The sequence below is a fragment of the Epinephelus lanceolatus genome, chromosome 20, assembly GCF_041903045.1.
Source record: "Epinephelus lanceolatus isolate andai-2023 chromosome 20, ASM4190304v1, whole genome shotgun sequence".
In the NCBI taxonomy this organism is placed as follows: Eukaryota; Metazoa; Chordata; class Actinopteri; order Perciformes; family Serranidae; genus Epinephelus; species Epinephelus lanceolatus.
The window spans coordinates 33738991-33755494 of record NC_135753.1 but is presented as its reverse complement, the minus strand read 5'-3'; the positions used below and the strand labels follow the sequence as shown (position 1 = coordinate 33755494).

The 16504-nt window shown below is 43.2% G+C and overlaps 1 protein-coding gene and 1 pseudogene across 26 annotated transcripts in view; both read right to left on the bottom strand.

Annotated features, from left to right (window-relative positions):
• The window catches only part of svila (supervillin a), a 110470-nt gene that overhangs the window by 32265 nt on the left and 61701 nt on the right, over window positions 1–16504 (bottom strand). For 17 of the 26 annotated variants that reach the window (XM_078162545.1, XM_078162547.1, XM_078162535.1 and 14 more), the window contains 9 exons: window positions 14703–15572; window positions 14052–14219; window positions 13313–13347; window positions 7536–7600; window positions 6826–6962; window positions 4711–4806; window positions 3919–4264; window positions 2552–2617; window positions 1327–1768 (listed from right to left, as the gene is read on the bottom strand). In XM_078162545.1, the coding sequence (XP_078018671.1) occupies window positions 1327–1768; window positions 2552–2617; window positions 3919–4264; window positions 4711–4806; window positions 6826–6962; window positions 7536–7600; window positions 13313–13347; window positions 14052–14219; window positions 14703–15572 (2225 nt within the window). The remainder of the gene's footprint in view (window positions 1–1326; window positions 1769–2551; window positions 2618–3918; window positions 4265–4710; window positions 4807–6825; window positions 6963–7535; window positions 7601–13312; window positions 13348–14051; window positions 14220–14702; window positions 15573–16504) is intronic. The other 9 variants (XM_078162540.1, XM_033638534.2, XM_078162550.1 and 6 more) reach the window with 5 other exon arrangements.
• LOC117265023 (small ribosomal subunit protein uS12 pseudogene) lies at window positions 5844–6580 on the bottom strand (annotated as a pseudogene).

Below are 16504 nucleotides of genomic sequence, written 5' to 3'. Positions count from 1 at the left end.
GGTGATTTAAACTAATAAAAACACTGAAGCAGTCTCACATTAAAAATCAGTGTTCTTCCGATGCTGTTCAGTTTGTGACGGAGGGGCTGCTTGTGAGCTCCTGCCTTTTTTTCTCTGCTAACTTAAGATCCAGATATTCAGGAGGTTTTTACCAGGAGCTGAAATGTCTGCAAACGTCTCTTCCTCCTCCAAAATACTGAATAAAGCAGTTTCATGTTAAAAATCAATGTTTCTGCAACGTTGTTTGGCATGTCAAATATTTATGAAAATATGCTAAAATGCTACTATTTGCACAACTTGTTTCTTCGGCAACTTAAGATCCAGACATCCAGAAGTTAAAAACGACGAATATCTAAAAAGTGTGAATTAAAAAACGTGGCTTAAAACTGGATAAAAAGTCAAATCTTTGCAGCTTCTGGTGGAATACCACAACCCTGACGCATGCGCAGAGGGGATACGATGCACTCACAGGTGCATTTCTCTGGGTTTGAACATTGTGGGAAACATTTTCGGATAATGTAAATACACAACTCGACAAATATATGACATTGGTCTAGTCCAGGAGTAGGCAACCTGCAGCTCAACATTTTAATTTCTATATATCAATGTTGTAAGCCTAAAGAAATTCTTACATTCTCCTCCTCTATACCAAATAATACATGTTTTACCATGTCAACAACTAAACTGTGCGTCAACTGCCTGCCATTTTTTCGTTAAAATTTTGCTGAACCTCGACAGCAGCGGCTGGTTTTAAGTCTTCTTATTGGTTAGCTGTGGAGGCCAAATTCTAAAAAGTAAAAGTCTCGGAATAAAACAGATTTGTTTGCTTTCATTGCCAGCTCTGCAAAGTCAAAGTACCAAACCGGTGCCCTACAGAGCAGCCAGCTTGTGGTAAAACATGAATGAATGCTAATTTAGACCTAAGGCTGTTTTAACTTCATTAAAGCCTCAAATATGTTTTGCAAATCATTATTATCATTATTTATTTTTGGTCAAAAATGGCTCTTTTGGTAGTTAAGGTTGCAGACCCCTGGTCTACTCATTTTTAGATATTTTAACGTGGAAAAGTAACATATTATATCTTTAAAAGCATGATCACTAACCAATAAAAATCCTTCTTCACGTCATAAAATACATGTTAAACCTGGTATCGAAATGCTGACATGACAACATTTTGACAACAGTAACATGCTGATGTTTAGCAGGTATTATGTCCACCATCTTTAGCACCTTCAGCTAACCAGCATCACATTCTTTCTAATTCTTTTTCCTGTCACTGAGCACAAACAGCTCCTCTGAGTTCCCTCTCAGCTGAGCTGTCCTTACCTCCACTGATGGCCCTGCTCCTCTGGCTGTCCCGGCAGCGTCCGTCCTCCTGCCTCTCCTGGAGCATGTGCCTCTCTGAGCTCTGCACCGCTTTGTCTCCCCACCCCCTGGTCTGCCACTGCTGCCCCTCCTCCTCCTCCTCCTCCTCCTCCACCTCCCTCCTCTCTCTCCCAGTCTGTGGCTGGGGCAGAGCAACCTGCCTGACCGCTGCTTCAGGAGAGGGCAGCTTCCTCTTCCCTCCTCCCAGATCTGCTACGTCTTCTCCCAGGGACCTCCAGACGGGGCCGTCTGGGTGGCGAGGGGGCAGAGCCCTGTCAGAGCTGGGAGCTCGGGTTATGTGGATGTCTCCAGCGTGGTCGGTGGAGACGGTGCCTTCTCTCAGAGCAGAGGGAGATGATGAAGTTGGGGGATCTCCATAGCGAGAGCCTGTGCCGTTTTGAAGCTGTGTGACAGGAAGGTGGAAGGAGACACGGGCAGAGAGAAGAGTGTGAATGTTTGCCACGGAGGCTGAGAAACAGGTCGCACAAACTGCATGCACACGCGCAAAATTTGAGAGACTCACGAGTAATCACCGCCTGTCTGACTCACTGCACTTCCTGAGCATCAAACGGCAGCCTATCTCGTCGGTCGGTTGCAGCCCACATCACACAGCCATGCCAGCAACCCCCCCCTACGCACAATGCATCCAGCTGTAGCCAAAAGAGACACTTTCCAAATTCGTAATTTAAGTTTGAGAACTAACCTTCTGACATTTTTGTTGAGCAACGAATGACAAGCAGCAGTAAACATCCATGGACACCACAGAAAAATCTCGCAACATTGAGTCCTTTAACTTCTTAATTCTCTCCCATGCTCCATAAAACAGACGCAGGCTTCAGCGAGCCGATGACAAAAAGCTGCTTTCACTTCATGTGGTGATGAACGAGCGTACAAGTGCTTTGTTTCCCTCTCCCCCACCACAGATGCATCTTTCAAGCCCTCAGCCTGACTGAAAGACAACCAGCAGCATCATCCATCCACACACTGCAGCCTCACTGATGAGAACTGAGTCAGACCTTACTCAGAAGCCGGGCAGCGCGCTGCACATTCATAATGAAATCACACAACATGGATACATGATGCCGTACAGCATGTGTTCACAGAAATGTACGGTCATTTCTGAGAAGAGTGCCCAAGCCTCCGCGATCTCAGGCAAATGCGTGGTGATTGTTCAGAGGAACCTTACTTGTAGGTGCTCTACTGGGCTGTCACACAGCTCCTGTTCATCCCTGAAGTCTATGTCTGAAGGCTCCTGGAGCGGAAACACGCACATGCTGCAATGCTTGTTTCATAGATTTTTAAAGCAGAAGCATTATAAACGGCACCTGTGTGACACTCTTTGATTTTTATACACTTAATATTTTCATGATATCTTTCTTTTTATTTAAAGGAGACTTATTTTCAGTTGACACTTGTATTTTTGGCTCCTATTACAACATGTTTACACTCTTTAATGATCAAGACTGTTATGTGGGACATCTGTATTCACCCTCTGTCCGAAACGCTCCGTTGAAGAGCCTGTCTCTTTAAGACGCCCTCCCAGAAAAGCCCAGTCTGCTCTGCTCAAGGACAGAGTTTATCACATGTTGTAGAGATTGTAAAACCCTTGAAGAAAATGTGATGTTGAGCTATATAAATAAGATTCACATGAACATTTTGGTACCAACTTCTCCATCAAATGATGGACACTTTAGGAAAAATGCACTAATTTGCTTTCTTGCTGAAACTCAGTGCCTCTAAGGCTGGATAATTTACACATTAACACACTGTTTAATCCATACACACACCCAATTGTAAAAACAGCAGTTTGTAGTTTTACAGGGATTTAAGTAGATAAATATTCTCTCTAAGGCTGCGGTTACCTCCTGAAGTCTCGGCTGGTTGCCTGACGATGATGTCACTGACGGTGATGAAAAGACTTTGGTTATTTTTAAAGTAGCTCCTGCTGTCACTTCAATATAACACAGAAACTCTTTTTTTTTGGTTTGTGTATGGATTAAACAAACCAAATTGTTCGGCTATTCCTTTAAAACTATTTATTTTCAAGTGTGAACAACATAAAAATTACATTTTTTAGCCACAAATCATGGTAATAAATTAGAATACCTCAGTTTCCTAAACCTTACAAGTTATGGAAACAGAAACATGTTTTTATTAGCATACAGTAGGGATGCATGATATTGGATTTTTTGCCGATATGCCGATACATAACAACTTATTTGGCCTATAACAGATACTGATATCGATATATCCACTTTTTCCATACCTAATTTTAGTGATCAAGTCTCGTCTGTAGTGGAATTAACACCATATTATGCATGCATACTGTTATTGTGATGGAGACATGAAACACAATACTTTTTAATTTATGTTATTTTCAGTAACTGTGCAAATGGAGAAAAAGCATATTGGCCGATACCGATGACGTGTCGATATTATTGCGCATCCCTAGAATACAGAGTCAGAATAATTCTAGTTTAAATGCAGGGAAATATGAAGAAAAGGCAGATATTCTATGTGATAAACCTGCAAATGATCGTTCTGCTCGCCTACCTGCTCCATATCTCCCAGTGTGATGGGTTGTGTCTGGTAGCGAGTGTTGGCCCTGCGCTGGCGTGTGTCCCCTCTGGTGCGGGTGACCCTGATGGGGGGCTGAGCCAGTCTGTTGAACAGAGCCATCTTTTCTGCCAGGCTGAGGGTGCACATGTCAGGCTCATCCTGACCTCCCTGACCCTGGCTCTGGTCTTTTCCCTCCACTGTGGACACGGGCTTAGAGCTCTGGACCTCCCGGGTCTCCTGCATCTGCCGGACCTCCTTTACCTGCTGGGCCTCCCGCTGCCTTCGTGTCTCCTGCGCCTGATCCCGGGCGGCTGCGCTCTGCTGCGAGGATGCCTGCAGGCTGAGGGTGGGAAGACACCCGAGAGACAAAGACGTAGGAGAAAGGGAGACGTCTTGTAAGCATGGAAGGAGCTCATGCAGGCCGGCAGGTGGCATGCTACATGTCAGGCAGCAGTGTGAAGTTGTGTGCGTCTAATGACTATGACATCCAGAGCTATAAAGGGTTGTTACACACAAGTGAGTCATGCCCACCACAAAAACCACTCGGTAAAGTCATGTAGTTTCCTCCGATCACACAGGAGGGCACCACAACTCAAAGAACACTGTGCATTAGGACTTTACATTAACAACTCGCATCCATTCACTTTCTGTGGGCTAAACTGTGCTCGTGAGAACACCACTCTGACAGAACACTGTGCCGTGATGTGTGAGCAGCATTCAATACAGATCAATCATGTTAGTCACACACTGTGGGTCGGCGTGAGCATTCAAATCCGTGCCATGTACCTGTATGGCGGGACAGTGCTGCAAACTAGGGTGGGGCTAGGGACGCGTGCCACAGCAGTGTGCACAGTCACCGTGTGTGGCATGTGAGAGGGGACGCTACAGTAGCGAAGGATACAGACACACAGAGAGGTGACAGAGACAACACACAGGTGACAGAGGAGATGATCCAGGTGACTTCCAGGTAATAAGGAAATGTTCATTCAAGCTAAAGGAGAGGAATACGAAGCATGTTGAGGTTTAGAAGGTGTTCAGGGCTTTCAATGGCTGGAGGCTTTCAACAAAATTTCATTTCAGTATTCACGAAGAATTTCAATGAAATTTTGAAATGTGTCAAGGGAAAAAATGTGATGGATTAGCCCTCAGACTGACAACATAAAAAGTGTTGCTGCATCATAAGCTTGTGAAAGTTTAAAATATTTGAAAGGTAGCTTCAACCAAACTTCTGCCTCGACCCCGAGCAACTAAGGTGGTTGGAATTTTGCTGACTCACTACACTGGAAAGTTACATTACAAACTCAACAGAAATTCATCTAGTCAGAATCAGTGTCCCCCAGCACTCTGCATGATTCACACAACCTGTTGTTCACAGTTTACAAAGGGACTATTTCTGCAGTGTTCCAAAAGTGTCTGAGAATAATCTAGAACAATGGTACGATTATAACCTGAAACAGATGTTCCTGTTCAATTTTCCAAATCTGCAGTTACTTTCAGTGCTCACAATCAAAATCCCGTTTGCTTTCGCTGTATTGGGGTGGCGGCAGAAATCTCAGATCTCCGAAAATGTAGCTAGACACCAAGAGGGGTGAATGAGAATGCTTTTGTACTTCAGGTGAACTGAGCCTTTAAAGCACTTAAGTTGTGCTTAATTCAAAAGAATAGTTCGCCATTCCTTCACTTGCCCTCCTCCTGAGAGTTGCGATGACAAGATTGACTCCACTCTCATGTCTTAGTGTTAAATATGAAGCTAGCTATCTCAAGAGTTAGCCTAGCTTAGCATTAGACCGAAAGCAAAAGGAAACCGCGAGCCTGTCTCTCTTGACATCTACATGGACCTCTAAAGCTCACTAAGTTGCACACTGTATCTAGTTTGTAAGCAAAAAGAAAGGTAAAATGGCAAGTTGTGGCTTTATGAGTCAATTTTTTGTATTTGAAATCTTGTTTATTCTGTTTTCTGCATCAACCAGCAGGGACACATTGGCCACTCTGACCACCTTAAAATGAACTCCAGGTATGTCACCAACGGCGTGACCTTTACACCCAAATCCTGCAACCAGAACCTCATCGTTCTCCTCAATGAAGTTGAGGCAACCATTGTTGGGGATGAAGGCAGTGATCTTATTGAAGGGATAGTGCACCCAAAATAGTGACAGTGATCCAAGTGTCCTGAAGCCCCGACGTAAAAGTTGTTTGGAAAAACGTCATTTGAACTCTGTTTTTAGCCGACGAACGAGCAGTATGGAGATATTTTGTGGTTTCAGTTATGTGTTATTGGACGTTTGAATCTGGGGCGCCATCAGCCTCCATTAGGTGGAGTTGTGTTGCTACCTCCTCTCCCCCTGGATCTCCGCAAGGGATGTGAGGACTCTAAAACTTCACCTGAGCCTCCATCGGCATATGGGTGAGTAGATAATGGCTGAATTTTCATTTTTGGGTGCACTATCCCTTTAATGAGCTGCACTCTCAAACACTTCCTAATGGCAGAGTTGGCCTGCTTAGCCTCAACACCAACTTCGTCAACGATGACGCCCTTGGTGTGGGAGGCTCCTCTGAAGGGATTAGCCTGCAGGGCCGTGCCGTGTTTGAGCCATTTCTGCTCACGGCAGTGGTTAAGAATTTTCTTGGCTGTGCGCAGACCACGATACATTCCCATGATTGCAGAACCAAGCCTTTACCATGCTTTAAGTATCTCTTGGTGACCAGCAGCCAGGGCAATGACTGCCAGTCTTCCAGTCTTTACGCTAAGCTAAACTAAGCTAATCCCCTCCTCTAGCTCCATCCTTGCACACAGACCTGAAAGTGGTATCAGTCTTCTCATCTAACTCAAAGAGGTGCATTTCCCAAAAATGCTAAACTATTCCTTTAATTCAGCATTACACAAAGTAACTTGAGACGTACGTGGCAGCGATGACAACCTCCTCAGTGGTGACAGGCTGAGTTCTGGATCTGTCTTGTGTCCGTCTTAGTCTCCTGTCCACCGCTGCATTCCTGGAGCGAAGTTTAGGAGCTCCGCCATCAATGCTTTTCTCCAGTTCCTGGATGGAGACGGAGCAAATGTGGAAAATCATCGTAAAATCAATGGAATATTTCACATTTCCTTAACATCAGCAGGATTATCTGGGAGCACGGTTCACAAATTGTTGTGACGTTAAAGTGACAGATTGTTGAAACATGGGCTTCACACACTGACAAGGCAATATGTGCACTTGATAAAGCTTGATGACTGAACTGGATATTGAATTAGATCAAATTAGCATAACAGTAATTAAAGACAGATTGATTACATTAAAATCATATCTATTATCAAAGCTGTTGGAAATGTGAGTATCTCCTGAGACTGCAGGGGTGTTTGAGGTCAGTTCCACAGATGTGCGGTGAAATGTGCTCCAAGCAAAGGCTTGTTCCGGTGCATTGCCTGTGCTGAAACCAAGTCAGTATTTCCAAGTCTTCATCTCTAAATCCTCACAGTAAAGAGAGGATAGAAAATAAAAATGTGACAGTGTTTGTGTCGGTGATTAGAAGCACATTTCTCTGTGCTTGGCGTCTGGAACCAGGAAAACAATCTGAGCATAACATAAGAGGACAAACAGGCGATAGTCAAAGCTCACCCTGAAGAGAGAGCGCTTGGCTGCTACGCTCAGCTTGGCCCGTTCATCGAGCTTCTCTTCATCAGCTAAAGAGAGAGGCAGAGAGGGAAGAGGATAATGACATTAGACACTTTGGATGTACTGTATGATGTTTGTAGCCATCAAGGACATACTGAGGAACCTTTTCCCAGATGATTCTGGTTTAACTGTCCACTAAGTCAAATGGGGATAAATTGATTCCATCATGCGGCTCTTCTAGACTTTCGAAATATTATCGGACTGAATGGATCAAATCCCAATTGTCTTTGCGTGGGGTTGTGACGCCCCTCAAAATTAATCTCTTTCCCAACGTAAGTCTATAGTACAAAGGCTTTTTAGGCCCAAAGGCATCAAGTGACAGACCCGGAAGTTGTAGTTACACAGTTTGGCCACTATGTCAAATTGGCTTCAAAGTCTGACACACTTCCTGAGGATCTGAGGCCGTATTCACAAAGGCTCCTAATACAGAGCTGCTCCTAGAGACGAAAGGATTGCAACTTTTTCTTAGAATTTCCCCTTAAAGTTCAGACAAAAGATAAAAGTTATTCACAGAGTATCTTACAGCTTAACTGTTAGGAGCAGGGAGGAGGACTTTTAAGAGGCTTAAGAGTTTCTTAATCAGAAGAGAAATTGGTGGAGACACAAAGAGGTCGGAGAAATATTCTCCAAACGCTGGATGACAGTGGGTTAATGAAATGCTATGAAATTAGGGATGTGCACACATTTCCCACCTAACGCAAGAACGTTATAACACCAAAAATAAAATGATTGCAATAGTAAGATATTAAAAAAACAGAAAAAAACCCAACAACAGTGCAGCAGTGATGACTTGAGTCTGTCTCAACCTTCCATCAGCAGAGTGATCACACTAACAATGACAACACTTTCACAGTCAGCAGTTCATTTCATTTCCACCAGGTGTCCACACCTTGCAGGCTCACAAAGGGGCGTGTCTGTGACAACCAATCACATCTGTTAAAAGAATGCATCACACCTAGCAACAGGGTCAACCACATCTCCTCACTAAAGGAAAAGTTTCTGTTGCTCTGAGAACTTTCCTCAGTCACTCCTGAGCTAGGACTCCTTACTGAAATTTTACGCAAAGTTAGGAGCTCTCTGAGAGCGTTCTCAGTTTGTGAATATGGTCTCTGGTCTTACAGGAAAACCTAGATACTTAAAATGGTGGAAGATATGACTATTTAAAACTTACATTTGAGTTTTAACTGCAGCATCCTGTTTTCAAGTGGCAACGTTTGACCAGTAAATGCAGGTTGTTCTTATGCACCAGAATTTGTTTCCCGATGAAAGGTAATGTACAAAGATTTGAACGTATTTCACGTAATTAGTTCATAGTCCTACCTACTTTACCCTGGGACTTCCCCCAGGAGACTGTGTTCAGAGTAATTTTAAGGTACGTCCTCATCGTGTTCCCTAAACAAAACCGCAGTAACTTTACGTTTATTCTGTAACTTTATGTTAAGAGCATTTCGTCATTCATGGGCAACTAATTCGTACGATATCATATAAACTGTTTGTGCATTTTTGTAAGATACCCCAATGAATCGTAGAATGGGGATACTTTGAATATTGTCAGCAAATTCACTGCTGAGGTGCAAAACTCCACCGATATCCAACTAATTTGCAATTATGTCTCAGAAATATTCCATCGATTGTGAGAAAAGAAGATCCTCTTTTCTAAGCAACAAATTTGTTTATGTAATGTACTTCAAATCTACTGATAACCGTCATTATGTGTACTTTCATTCCTACTCAGCAGCAGCACCATCTGGCTTCATAGCTGGGAGCAAAAACAAACCACAAAACCTGTGACTGGCGTCACTGAGGAGACTCTGCAGAGCTAGACAGGTGCGAGAGGCATGGCTGCGCGCACACACACAAACATACTCTCTCTGCAAGACACATGACATGACATCACCAAACAGCTATTCCCTTTGACTGACGCCGCTGTGCTGTGCTGTGCTGAGCTCTGCTCCCTCTAATTCTCCTCAGTGCAAAAAGTGTCTCAGCTGAGTGTGTGCTTATAAGAAGCAGATGAGCTGGTTCTGCCCTCAGTGGAGCTGCTGTGCTTTTATGCTACTGTGAGCACCAGTAACGACTCTATAAACTCCACTTCAACATGTTGTGCTTTCCTTTAAAAACAGAGTTTTGAGTCATTTGGCCTCCACCCTCGTGTCTATTCTTGAAGCTTTGACATACTGGAAAGTCACATTTTATTCATTTGTGGTCGGCGGCGAACATAAAGCATGAGATAATCATGTTGTTTTCATTGGCAGCTGTACACATGGACTAGATATTGTTTAGAGCAGTTAAGTATTGACCACTAGATGACAGATAACAGTACCTGTCCCATGCTGAAACCCTGCAAGTATAAAGCAAATGGAAATGGAAAGCAGCTCAACTGAAACTTAATTAGATACTTTTAACATCACCATGATGTCATTAACTGAGCCCATCCAAACACAAAAACTGATGAAATTCAATTTACTCAGAGAGCTGTTGTGGTATCTGTGAGTTACGAGCCCTCCAGTCAGTTTTTGGGGACATTCTGACCTTTAAAAGAACCTTAATACAGCCTGAATATTTGCTTTTGATAGCATTACCTCACAAGTCAACACTAAACCACGCAACTGAAAACATAGTCCACATATGACTCATTAGGCACAAACAAAACAGCACCACACAAGACCGCCTACACTGAGACCAAGTCATGATCAAGACCAGAGGGAATCAAGGTTGTGACAAGACCAAGACTTTGAGATGTTGAGACCAAGTCAGGACCAAGACCAAGGCAGGGCGAGACCGCGTGGAGATGAGCTCAGTGCGAGTCTCTCACTGCAGGACACACAAATGTGGAACATGCAAACTGTAGGAACTCAAATCAATTCTGAAAGATCCACAATCGTAAAAACACCCACAAAAAACTAAAGTAGATTCCTCTTTATTCAACTCTTTTATTGCCATCTACCGTAAATATGTTGTATGTTTATATGTCTTGATTAAATAACCAAAATGCATTGCAGGGGTAATTTTTACGTGGAAATTTCCTTTGTTTTCTATGAACGAACAAACATAACCAGTAAGGAGCTAAAATCAACTGAGCCATCATTATGCAACACTCCTTTTTTGCACAGCCAACTTAGTGAAATCCCTGCAGTTGTGGTCTTGGCTGGTCTTGAAATGAATCCCAAGTCGTCTTTGTTTGAGACCGAGACAAGGCTGAGTAAAAATACAGTAGAGTCTAAGATGAGATATTCAAAAAGTGGTCTTGAGACGAAGACCAATCTTGAGTAGTACAACACTTCTTCTACTGTCATGAATGTGCCATCAAACTAAACATGGGACAATATGAAAATTTCATGTCATGATAATTCTGGCTAAAATAATTCACCCTATCATCCCGATTTTCATCAGAATATGCTAAAAACTTTTAAAATTGCACTAAAATTAGGGATACACGACACATATCAGGCTGATAAATTATTGGCCCAAAAATGAGAAATTAATATTATTATCTGTCATTCCAATAATAAAATTATAGCTCATTAATAGAGTCGATAATACACAAGCACAGCATGCTAACTAGAGAGCCACACATGTTGTCGCCAGTGTGGACATTTCCACTGTTTTTATTTTCACAGGACCGTCCCCAGAGCTGCTGCCCTCCCAGCGAACGATCAGTTCAACGTCTGCACAGTTAGTTTGAGCTAACACAGCAGCAGCAGCAGCAGCAGCTAACATCCAACACCGAGCTGTTAAATGTTCCCGGTGAAGGCAACACGTCTTTATTTATTTATTTATTTATCTATCTATTGATTTTATTTACGATTATTATATATATATTTTTTTATTATACACCCCCCGTTTCTCTTTGTAATTTCCTTTTTCCTTAATCTCTCTCTCTCTCTCTCTCTGACTATATTATTGACTATATTTTTATATATATGACTATATTATTGTTGTTGTTGTTGTTATTATTATTATCATTACTATCATTATTATAATTATTATTATTACCGTTACTGTTGTTGCTATTGTTATTATTATTATTAGTATCATTGGTAGTGGTATCAGATTATTATTCCGTATTACGCTGACCCAAGTGTTATTTTTATTTTCTGTTTATTTATTAATTTACTTATTTATTTTTCACAGCACTTTTTTGTCTTTATTGTCTGTATGTTCTTCAAGTTTATGTTCTTGTCTTATGTGTTTCTGGGGTCCTTGTTATGGGCACACGTTTGTTATTCTTGATTGTTATCGTCTAATTGTGTTTTTGCACATAAAATTAATTTTAAAAAAAAAATGTTCACAACAAACCACACTGACACCAAAACGGCTTGACTCTGTTGTTAAATCTGTTACTAACGTTTAGGTAACATTCACTGTGTGATGTCCTTTAACTTGGAAACATTTGCCGTGTGACGCTAACAGTTAGACCTGTCACTGTGGGTGTGCATGTGCAGGCGGACTGGGGGTGTTCTACTCTCTCATGATAGTGAATCAATACGCTGCCTGCAGCTCCACAATAAAATCAGAGTTTACTCATTTTGAATAGTGAACTAAAACTGGAAAATCAGGTCAGTGTTGATACTGTGGCAGGCTGCCACAAATAAATCAATATATGGGAAATAAACCTTTATTTTTTGTACTGAAGGATGAACTTACTTCAGTTACTTGTGTATAATATGTGGATGATATGTTGGTATATGTCTGATTATACAGATTATATCAAAGAGTTTAATTTGAAATCGGGCAAAACACTCAAAAGCCAAAGTTTGATTGTGAAGATTTTGATTGATGTACATTACCAAATACATAAATAAATAAATAAATAAATAAATACTGTAGTGATGTCAGTGAGATCTGGTTAGATCAGGGTAGCTTCATCATTCATCTTTGCTCACTACATCTAAGCCTCTCTTACCCTCAGGTGTGCATACACTTCAGGTTATAAAGTTCTTTTTAAAACACAAAAATGTGAAATTATTGGTTATCGAAGAAGGTAATTATAAGTTATCAATATCAGCTGAACAAAATCCATATCCTGCACCCCTTACTAAAACATACTGGAATCACTTTAACTTACATTCAGTAAAGAAACAAATATTGTTATTGCCTCACGGAGAAGACACGTCTTTTTTTGTGAAAAGGAAACAAAGGATCTTAAACTATTTAAAATGGCATCTTATTTTGTTTGTAATATGCTACTGCTGATTGAGACCTTTTCTGGTTGGTGGTGCATATACACTTTTTGCATTGTCTCTTTTACTGTTGGTTGCCCAGCAGTCTCTTTAGGTGCTGCTAGACACAATATTCAGTATTATTCCATTAATAGAAATTCACCACCATCAACTTACTGTATATCGTCCCATCCTGACATCATACATTGTGCAACTGGAGCTCTCAGCCAAGTAATCTCATTGGTCAAACACATACTACACCCATGCTGATAATTCCACTAAAGCTAGCCATGCTTAATCAATTACTTCACCAACACTTGTGAACAGAGGCTGCAGCAGTTCATTAGATTACGTGTCTATACAGGGCATGTGTTTGCTGAAATGTGTTAAGTGCAATAAATCCTAAATGTCTACAGCTGTGTTTATCAACAGATACACATGCAGTCCAACAATTTACGACTAAATGTGTGTCCACTTCCTGCTACAGATAGATTCTGAAAACTACTGAACAACCTTCAGATCTATGTCAAGTCAAGTTATGGAGAAAAAATGACTTACCTTCAGCAGAGGCAAGATCTGAACTCACACAGGACCTTCAGAAGTACACAGAGAAAAAAACAATTAGCAAAAGCCAACAATGCACTGCTCAGTAGTATTAAAGGGTGCTGAGTGGTTAGAGACAGGAGGCAGAAGGCTAGTTACAGGAGTGAAAAGTAGTCGTTTCTGTTGTGCTGGAAATGTGACAGCGAGTGTTAGGAGAAGAAATGAAAAAGGGAAACACAGTCGAGTGAAGCAGACTAAGCTGGAGAATTAGACGGCATTACAGAAGTCTGTTCGGTTCCATGGTCTCAGGGAGTGATTACCAACAAAGGCCAATTCATGCCTCCTTGGTATGGTCACATGTGAAGACCACTGCCAAGGTCCAATCAGACGGACCTTTGGCCTTTAAGCTTCCCTGTTTGCTAATGTTGTTAGAGTGGAAATCAAGGAGAAAGCGAGTGTGTACATGTCTATGTGTGTTATACCCACTGGCCTGTGATAAACTGTGATCCAGCTCATGGTATTAATCTGATTATTGAATTACTACAAGCTATAGAATTATTTATGGCGCACTAAACAGTGTATACATGATGATTAATCAGTGTCGTGCACCAAAACCTGATAGGAATCAACATTTCTGTGCATCAAAGATCATAAAATCAACATTGTGACGTGATTTCTTTGACATGCATGATCATATGGATATTTCCCAGCATTCCTCACTCTCAGCCATGCATTCTTGAGTCCAGAGCAGTACCTATCAGTCTCCTGGCGCTCAGCAGAAGTGATGGGCTGCGTCCTAAACCTCTCTGAGGTCTTTCTACTCTCCCCGGGATAGATATACTGCCGGGGCCTGCGCCCCCTGTCCCTCTCCCCTCTCCTTGGGGCCTCGTAGCCTGCGAGCGCCCCGTCCCCTTCAAGCTCACTGGAGGGGCCGCCCCGAGGAGAGGGAGCGACAGATAAGAGTACCAAAGGGAAGAGACAAAACAGCAATGTGAGGGAGAGATAGAGAGGGACTGGTAGCAAAAATGCAAATAGCATAGAAAAAAAAAATAAAGCAGAGGTGTAAGGTACAACAATCAACCCCAGGTCCTGGTTTTATATCAGTTACCTGAGCAAGACCATGCAGATTTATTAGTGGTTAAAGCATGCACACATTCATTGGGACAGGTAGAAACCAAACATGTCACAGCGCCAATAAAGAACAAAACATCATAGCGAGCGTAGTGTTAGGAGATTAATGCCTGAATGCCATGTCTACAGATTAGAAACTATGCTGATGTTGACTTCACTCCAGCCTTAGTTGCTTGTTAGTAGCCAGCCGATGTCAGGTAACAAGCATCAGTGTGAGTTTTAGAGAAGCCAGCCAGTGAGTAGCAGCGGTGCAGCGTTTGGCTTTGCAACCTACAGCTCGTTCCTGCGGCTGGTCGGAGGAGTGGTGGTGCTCTCCATGTAGGAGTGTCTGAGCTGGGCCACAGACACCCGGCTGTCCTGGTGACTCTCTCTGTTACCAAAGCCGTCGCCCTCCCTGACCTCTCTGGGGTCGTGGGTCTGGTGCTGCAGGTTCCGTTGACCTGCCCCAGCGTCTGACACCAAGCGGCTCAGGGCTGTGTTAGAGGTGGAGCTTCCTTGGCCTGCATGTGGCGCTCTGGGCTGGACGTGGGTGGCAGCCATCCCTTTTTGGATATAGATGGCACTGTCCCGCTCTCTGTGCCTGCTCTCTGATGCTTGCAGACGGGAGGTGTGCTCTGTGTTGTCCCGCCTGGCTCTGCCTCGGTGTCCTCCTCTTGCAGGATCCTCTGCATCAGCCTCCCTTGCCTGGCTGAGACTCAGCGCCCTGGACATCCCTAGATCCTCTTCTCCTCTTCCTCTCCGTGGGTCCTCAGTGCTCTTCTCCCTGCGGCGGATCTCAGAAGGCAGCACTGCTTTCCTGCTCCTCAGAAGACCCTCTGTTTTCACATCCTCTGACTCGTCTGTCTCTTCCTCCTGCTGCTGCTGCCCAGCTCTGGATGTGGGACCAGAGGCCATGGACAGGTAGCTGGGGTAACCGCTGACTTCTTGTCCTCCGTGTGGTCCACCTCGGGTGAGCTGAGCCTGGGGGTGATGGTGGGGATGGGAGTAAACCTGGTGGTGGCCTGGTGGGTCTGTGTGGTGGCGTGCAGAGGTTTGAGCCTGGTGTTGAAACTGTCTGCGGTACACCGGGGCTTCTGTAACATTTCCCAGCTCTGGGCTCCTTTGGCGACCCTCCTCCCTGGCAAGCCTCTCTCTAACTCTGATTCTTCAGGGGAACAAAGGGCAGGTTAACATTTGTATTACATGAACACTCACAGCACACGTCTCCTTAACTCAAGAAGATGACTCCTGTACTTGATCTGATAAAAAGAGCAGACAAACACAGCACTCAGCTTCTACGGGTCGCCTGTCTGCATGAAGGGAGGAGCTGATTCTTTCTCTTGTTTGATATCAGGGCTGGGTACCAAACCGCTTTAAAATGAAGTACTACAAATTGTCAAATATTTAAAGTTCACATTGTTTGATCAAATAGTTTCTAATTTTTGCTAAGCTTAAAGTGACAGTTCAGCTCAAAATCAACAATTTATATTTGTCCTTTTACCTGTGGTGCTATTTATTAATAAAGATTGTTTTGGTGGCAGCACAGTGGTGCAGTGGTTAGCATTGTTGCCTCACAATAAGAGGGTTCCTGGTTCGAAGCCCAGGTTGGGGAGCCTTTCTGTGCGGAGTTTGTTCTCCCCATGTCAGTGTGGGTTTCCTCCAGGTGCTCCAGCTTCCTCCCACAGTCCAAAGACATGCAGATTAATTGGTGACTCTAAATTGTCCGCAGGTGTGAATGTGAGTGTGAATGGTTGTCTGTCTCTATGTGTCAGCCCTGTGATAGTCTGGTGACCTGTCCAGGGTGAACCCTGCCTCTCACCCAGTGTCAGCTGGGATAGGCTCCAGCCCCCCCGCGACCCCTAACAGGATAAGCGGTTATGGAAAATAAATGAACTACACCCTACAACCGTATCACAGCGCAAAAGGAAGTGTGCGTCTACTCATAGACCAGAGACACGAGCTTGTGAAAGCATGAGATGTAAACATTAATGTTGTCCCCCTAGGTTTGCTAGGTGAACTAGCAGTAGATGCTTTCTTCTGCGCAGTGATATGGTTGGCAGGTGTGGTTTGGCAAGAGGAAAATAGTTCCTACATGAA